At 40.2% G+C, this 7466-nt stretch overlaps 1 protein-coding gene and 1 long non-coding RNA gene across 2 annotated transcripts; one reads left to right on the top strand and one right to left on the bottom strand.

Annotated features, from left to right (window-relative positions):
- Positions 1–331: 331 nt before the first annotated feature.
- LOC143859624 (uncharacterized) lies at positions 332–1728 on the bottom strand. Its single transcript, XR_013239309.1, has 3 exons — positions 1574–1728; positions 1250–1387; positions 332–599 (listed from the first exon to the last, which is right to left on the bottom strand). It is a non-coding gene; the product is annotated as an uncharacterized LOC143859624 (long non-coding RNA).
- Positions 1729–4323: 2595 nt separating this feature from the next.
- LOC143846550 (uncharacterized) lies at positions 4324–5532 on the top strand. The gene is made up of 3 exons (XM_077355015.1): positions 4324–4481; positions 4847–5092; positions 5195–5532. The coding sequence occupies exons 1-3, from the start codon at positions 4428–4430 to the stop codon at positions 5297–5299; spliced, it is 405 nt and encodes a 134-aa protein (XP_077211130.1). The 5' UTR covers positions 4324–4427; the 3' UTR covers positions 5300–5532.
- The last annotated feature ends 1934 nt before the right edge of the window (positions 5533–7466 follow it).

Below are 7466 nucleotides of genomic sequence, written 5' to 3'. Positions count from 1 at the left end.
CGTTATAAACCACTACAGCGCAGGGAACTCTCTGCACTGCAGCGCAGAAACACTTTCCTCTTATAGATAATGCTTTAGCACAAAGAACACAAATGTCAAGAGAGATGGGATCCCCTCACTAGAGTCCTCAGTTCCATTTATGGTTATTGAATTGCTTATTGTTTTAACACTACTAATGGTAAGATTGATTCACTGCATTCCTCATCTAATAAAAATGATAAAAATTTCCATTATTAAAACAAGGGATCGAGTGCAGATTTCCCAAAATAAGTTAATAAATATGGATAAATATAGCTAGCAATGGAGAATCCTTTGATACCTAGGATAAATATAGATGAAGAAGAAAATCATTCATTGATGAGTGATAAATTAACTGAAAATGGGAGTGCTCAGCTCTTTTTGAATCACAAAAATAACAAGGCCAGGTCCACAAGAAGAGTATCAAATTCTAGATACCCTCTAAAACACGGAAATAAACATCTAATGCAAGGAAATAGGCATTTCTAGTGCCTACTAGTTGGGTTGTTGTCTCCCATGCCTAGAGTGTTCTTCACAGCATCAGCAGCTCCTTGTGCCATGTTCTTCACTTGCTCACCAGTCTGCAAAAAAAAAAAAAAACTAAATTAATTACTATATACCGTATATGGATGTAGTTAACTTGGAATAGCTCCCAACATTCCCTGGTGTTTTGTAAATGTTGTGATATAGTGCAAAATAACCACGCTATGATAGAAAACAAACAAAAAAAAATCTAAAAACATTTAAATAAGGGATTTGCTAGGGTGGATCGCAAAAGCATTCCGCAGCTGGTCTGTCGCATTTCAGACCAGCCACCTCGTGAATGGAGACAAAAGCTGTTGTCTCCATTCACGAGGTGGCTGGTCTGACAAGCGACAAACCAGCCGCAAAATACCTTTTGCGATGGACGCTAGCAATTCCCTTTAAATAATCAGCACATGATTTTTATTGTCTTTTGTAATTTAATTTAATTTGATATACATATAAGATGGAAGGAATTAAAACCACCAATTCATTGGGTATTAAAGTATTATAGAAAAGGATCATTGTCAAATGCACCATGGGTTACATGGACTTAACAATGGAGAATTGAAATGAGCCATTGATTTGGTAGATTCATATATATATATATATATATATATATATATATATATATATATATATATATATATTTGCAAATGTTGTTTATTTTAATTTTTCTTTAACTTTGATATATAGAGGTATGGGATACCTGTTGAATGAAGCCGCCGGCGGCTTGCTCCTTGCCCTCGTGGCAAGAGTCTTGAGTAGACCGGGCTGCCTGATTTGCCTTGTCTTTCACTGTCTGGGCAGTTTGTGATGCCTTGTCTGCCATCTGATCTTTCTTGACCTATTATCAAAAATGAAAAATAGACTTTGTATATGTAACAAATATATGGAAATCTCTATAGCGCCCAACATCACAAAGCTCCTATATGTATAAGCCAAAGTAACCCTTTTGATTCCATCTTATAATAATGTATATATGCATGATATCTAATAAAAAGAAGAAGAAGAAGAAGAGAAGGAAACTCGCCTCGGCGTGGCCCATAGCTTGGCCAGCCTTGTTTCGGATATCCTGAGTATTGGACATTGATCAATCTACTTCTTCCCAATAATCAAATCAACAAAAACGAAGCGGTTGGAAGTAGTGGAGAATCAGATCCTCGGTGAAGCAAAGTGATCTTCCCTATACCTGAATTTATAGCTTGTAGGAACCTACCCGATTACAGACTCGTGTCCTCCAAATGATACTGATTTCGACAGGTGCACTCGATGATGGTTAGACAACTAAATCTTCCCTTTGAACGAGGGATTGTAGGAGGACTGGTTCAATAAGTTGGTCATATGGGAAGGAGGGAGAATGTTAGAAGTGTAGTCCGTTAATTAAACTCTTACTTAATTAACGGCCAATCTGCCAGCGAGTTCCCATATAAGTTTTGACTTCCAAGCTAGGGCGTCTCTGCCATAAACCCCCAAATGAACGGTTTGGATCATTCACTTTCATGTATCATCCCTCCATAAATGAGAACGACTAGGGTTCGAGTCTCTAGCTCTTGAATTGGTCAAAGGCTTTGTTCCTCGAGATAATCTCGAGCCTCGAGGTGGGAACTTCAATCTTAGCTATACCTATGAGAGAGAGACTTTTAGAATCTTTCATTGGTGACAGATAAGTTTTGGGTCCTACATGTTTAAGTGTAAATGACTCTCTCTAGCAGCTTAAGCTGTTGGAGTAATTGGTTGTTTCACATGATATCAGGTCAAAGGTCATAAGCCCATCCATAAGATAAGACTGCAAATATCAACGGTTTAGCTTTTCTTGATGGAGCCTTAATCAAGGATTAATGATGGATCAAGGACATAGGATAATCCGACCAAGGTTTCTCAATGGCATTTTTTAGGAGGGGAAATGATATATTCGCCCCTCTTTTTTCCCGGCCCATCCTCTTATAGTTCAAAAAGAGTAGTAAATAATAGACTAAAAGGTGGTGACCCGGGGATGAAAGGGGGGGGGGGGGGGGTGAATATATCACTTTGGAAGGTCATTTCTAGCATTTTCCAGCATGTTTGTGGGGGAAAACTGAAATGGTATTTGTCGTCTCGAGCAGGGTTTTTTTTAACGTTACGAAAATACCTTTTTTAATTAGACAAACGAATAAAAATATGAAGGGTAATTACGTACATTTTAGAAATGTTAAGATTTTATTAAACTGGCAAAGCCACGACCGAGACAGTCATGAATCATGACACAACAAGCACAAGAAAAAGATAAAATGATACAAAAATACAGAGTTCAAAGGGGAAGGAAATCGAAAATCTCTAATGTCATTCTTGTCACTTCGATACAACAAACTGGTCCACGTCTCCATTCGCCGACCTCCTCACTTGGTGGAAGCAAACGGGGTGACCCACCACAGGTCAAGAATATCATCCAGGATCTCTGAAAATCTTCAGGGGTGGGAAGATCTCTCATCCAGCCATATATGATAACATTGAGGTTATCTCCCTCCACAATGAGATTGTGCAAATCTCCACCTGCCACCAATCTAATGCCTTCAACAATTGCTCTCACTTCTACCTCATTGGGGTCCTTTATTCCAATCGGCCGAGAAAAGGCCCACTTGGTAGATCCGCTCTCATCTCTAAGAACACCCACAATGCCACCGGACCCGAGTTGCTCAAGCTAGACCCATCAAAATTAAGCTTCAACTATCCCGAGTCAAGAGGCTTCCATCTAGGGGCAACAGTCTCCTCAAGGTCTCTACTTTGGCATATCTCCTTGCAACAGTATTGTTTGATGTCTGTGACCGAGATAAACTGAAACTAGGAAAAACATTAGCCCATGAGATGATTATAGATATAATCAGTGTTTAAGAAAAGAGAGCACTTTTAGATCTATTCTTAAATGTATGAGGATGTCTCTCTTTCCAAAGGACCCAAACAAGAGCCAAAAATGCGAGCTTCGATAGAATCCTCCCCTTGCTAGGCCATGGAACAAAGAGCCAACCCAATAGGAGCTCGGAGATGTGAGCAGGGAAAATCCATGAGATGTTGAACAAATTTAATATTTTGGCTCAAACAACTCTGGTGTGCCTGCAATGAAGCATATGATCCATTGTCTCTCCTGCTCCCACACAAAGTGCATAATGGTCAACAACAAGTAGTCAACACCTTCAGAGGTAATCTATTGTTTGGATCTTGTACTGGTATGATGACCAACCAAATGCACATACTCTAAGCGGGGCTGGAATGCTCTTCCTTCCAACTGGCTAAATGCATTTTTTTCTTGCCGGCACCTTCCCATAAAAATTCTTTTGATTTTGTTCTATCCTTTTTAATAAAACTAATTGGGTATCTGAAAAGAAGTTAAATAATAAAAGATTAAAAGACAAGGTGAGTTTATCCCGTTATCAAAACATGCTAGTGCCATATTATGGGTAGCCAAAAGAAAATGTATATCAAATAGGACAAATTGATTTGGGTGAAAGTGTCTAGTGTCAGAGATGGTAAAAAGAAGTTTACAATTATTGATTTTCTATCTATACAGCTAAACTTACTTTTTTTTTTAAAAGTCACATTTCAAGAAGAAAATCCAAGCGTATCTTCCTCGTATCACCACGTGGTTCGTCCCAAGCGAATCATCTAGAAACCGACTTCCAAGCTCCCAACACCTTCCTGTCGACAAGTGTGGGACACGTGTCCAAGACCCTTAAGACGTGCTAAAATACGTGTCAACATTAGGCAAGCAAGCAGAGGCTATAAATGTGAATGCAGGGAAAATTAGTGCTATATAATATGATCTTTTGGTATATACAGACCTAATTTGTTTCTGAAAATTAAAAGATCAGGTGCTGTGCTCTATCTAGTCTAGTCTGGAAGGTAAGAAGAAAATGGCGTCCCAAGATCAAAGCTACAAGGCTGGTGAAGCAAGAGGCCAAGCTCAGGTGAGAGCTCCATCATCTGCATCCTCCTTCTATGCATCATGTCATGTAAGGATGCATGTTCCTTCATGATGCATGATGGACATGCAATCATATATAACCTAAATCTCACGTACGTGATGTGTGCATGACAATGCCTAGTTATAAAATATGCATGTGTCGCATGTCATGGCTGGGAATTATTATTGCATGATCCTCTAATGAACATTGGATGCATGATGAGGTGGTAGTGTGCATGATGATGATGATGAATTTATGATGAAATTTTGTGCATTGAAATGTTGGAAACATCCCAAATCTCCATATATTGGTAGTAAAATGTGCAGGGTCACTTGTAATATATGGTGGTCACTTTCCTATATATGCAGGAGAAGGGAGGCCAAATGATAGAGAAGGGAAGAGAAAGTGGTGAGGCAATGAAGGATAAGACAAAGGAGACTGCCCAGTCTGCCCGAGAGCGTGCCCAAGAGAGTAAGGAACAGACGGGAGGTTACCTAAAGGAGAAGAGGGAAGCAGCTAAAGACAAGGCATCTGAAACTGACCAAGCTGCCCGAGAAAAGGCGTCTGGAGCAGCTCAGTCTCTCAAAGACAAAACCGGTGGCATCCTTCAAAGCGTACGAGCATTTATATATAATATCTACTGCTGCTGCTCATTTAATTTAATTTATTTGACACTGATCAACTCTCTTTTTTGTCGTATTCAATGTAATTTGCAGACTAGTGAGCAAGTAAAGAGCATGGCCCAAGGATTGAAGAGTACTCTTGGCATGGGAGGGTCTGGAGACGACAATAAGAGCGGTCTCGAGAACAAGGAGAACTAGCTAGCTATAGCTTGAATGAAAATTAATAATATGTAATCTTTATCTGCTTACTTAGGAAAGCTGTGTAGATGCTCTTATGTCGGACAGCTGACTTTGGTTACTTGAAAAGGGTTGAGAGGGATTGAATCTGAAGCTAGAAAATGTAATTTTCTTTGGGATCTTTGAACACGTGGTGTTTGATTGTTCTTAAGGGCTATCCTTCCATATATTATATTAAATACCCATCCGTCATACGCTTGGAGCTTTACGTTTACCATATTTAGTTACTTATTAATCTTGCTCTATGTAACATACAAGTATAACGCTCTCTCAGACAAGAACCTTTGGTGGGGTCTAACAAGTGAATTGTTTAGATCTTTAACCATGGTGGCCCCACCTGTATCTATTCTCAACACTAAGTACTTTTATCTCCTCTTTTATAGACCTGGCAAACGGGGTGGGTCGGGTTACCCGCACCTGAGGGTCATTTTGACCCGCATTCTTACGGATCAGGTGGGTCGGGTTGACCTGCGGTTACACGACTGGGTCGGGTCGGGTTACCTGCGGGTCACGTGGGTGCGGGTCATGCTGGTTGCATGTCAAAATGACCCGCATTCCTGCAGGTCAGCAACCAGGTGACCCTACCAGTGCCGGTCGGTCGACCCATTCCCAGTGCGAGTCGGTCGGGTCGACCCCGGGTTACCCGCACTGTTTTTTTTGGGCGGTGATAAATTCACCCCCTTCAATGTATGAATTGGGTTTAGATCTAGGGTTTAAAAGGGGTTTGTACAGATGGGGAGATGGGGATAGAGATCAAAAGATGATCGGATTCCGGCAAGATTGTGGGAATCAATGGAGGCTTAGGTTGGATTTGACGGAGGAATTAAGAGATCTGGTAGTGGAGGTGGCTGATTTGGTTTTTTCTAGAGAAAAATGGGTTTCGAAGGTGAGATATAGAGATTAGAAGAAAATGAGGCCATGGAACCTGAGGGTAGATCGGAGTTCCAGGAATCTAGCAGGAAAAGAAGATCAATCCCTCCCTCTCTGATTTATTTTTCTTTTGTCGATCTCTACTGATCAATCCCTCCCTCTCTGATTTATTTTTCTTTTGTCGATCTCTACTCTCTGTTACTCTCACTGTATTTCTCAAACGAAGATGAAGGGGGGTGTTACGAACCTAAATCGGTTCGCAACATGATTGATCTTCTAGAGGGAAGATCAGCCACCTGACCCACTTCGAGGGAAGGGTCGTTCCTCCTTTCTGTGCAAAAAATACTATTTTGGGGATAAAATTGCCATTGAACAAAGGCTGCGTACAAGTTATTTATTAAAAATTCCTAATCTAGATAAGCCTTATCTCTAAGACTCCAAACTAACTAAATGATTACAAAGCAAATCTCAAAATAACAAATATCTCCACCAATTTATTTCAGCCAATGTGGGACCCAAATAAGCATGTAATATTCCTCCCCCTTGAAATCAACCTTGTCCTCGAGGTTGGATCATTGGAGAAGATAATTTATTCTGCAGGGGTCCCAAATCTTATTATGCATCATCTTCACGAATAACATAGTTGACATCAATGGTTGAGACAACTCCATCGTGTCGTTCATCAAAGCTCCTTCAATGCTTTTTTTTATAATGATATAGATGATAACGCACAAATGGTTGTGGGTGAGAATCTTTTCAATTACTTGGACATATTAAGGGGAAGATGAACGGTGGACTCTTCGGCGATGACCTCTCTTTTGTGTCTTCTTCACCTTTTCTTTTATCTGCTTTATTTCTCTCTTCTTCCTTCCTCCCCTTTTTTTGTTTCTTCTTTTCTTTTTCGTCACACAAACCTTCTCAACAATGCTCTCAATGAATTTTTCATTCAACTTCTTCAAACATAGGTGCTCTTCTATCTTCACGCCAAGCGAGAGTGTTGTCTTATTGAACTTGGCATTCATAGAAGCTAGGTGCCTTTTGATATCTCTTATCGTCTCATCCAACGAATCCATTGCTCCTCCAATTTTCTTCTCCATTACGCTGGATCGTGCTGCTCTGATACCAATTGTTACGAACCTAAATCGGTTCGCAACATGATTGATCTTCTAGAGGGAAGATCAGCCACTTGACCCACTTCGGAAGGGTCGTTCCTCCTTTCTGTGCAGAAAACACTATTTTGGGGATAAATTTGTCATTG

This window comes from Tasmannia lanceolata, unplaced genomic scaffold (genome assembly GCF_043159265.1).
Source record: "Tasmannia lanceolata isolate RefF3 unplaced genomic scaffold, GAP_Taslan_0.1 ptg000003l, whole genome shotgun sequence".
In the NCBI taxonomy this organism is placed as follows: Eukaryota; Viridiplantae; Streptophyta; class Magnoliopsida; order Canellales; family Winteraceae; genus Tasmannia; species Tasmannia lanceolata.
The sequence above is the reverse complement of the archived record's forward strand: the minus strand, read 5'-3'. Positions and strand labels throughout refer to the sequence as shown.

Bases quoted from the DNA above. Each gene is read 5' to 3' on its own strand.
- LOC143846550 (XM_077355015.1), top strand. From the start codon at position 4,428: ATGGCGTCCCAAGATCAAAGCTACAAGGCTGGTGAAGCAAGAGGCCAA. The intron at 4,482-4,846 runs GTGAGAGCTCCA...CTATATATGCAG, and splicing joins AAGCAAGAGGCCAAGCTCAG to GAGAAGGGAGGCCAAATGAT. The intron at 5,093-5,194 runs GTACGAGCATTT...TGTAATTTGCAG, and splicing joins CCGGTGGCATCCTTCAAAGC to ACTAGTGAGCAAGTAAAGAG.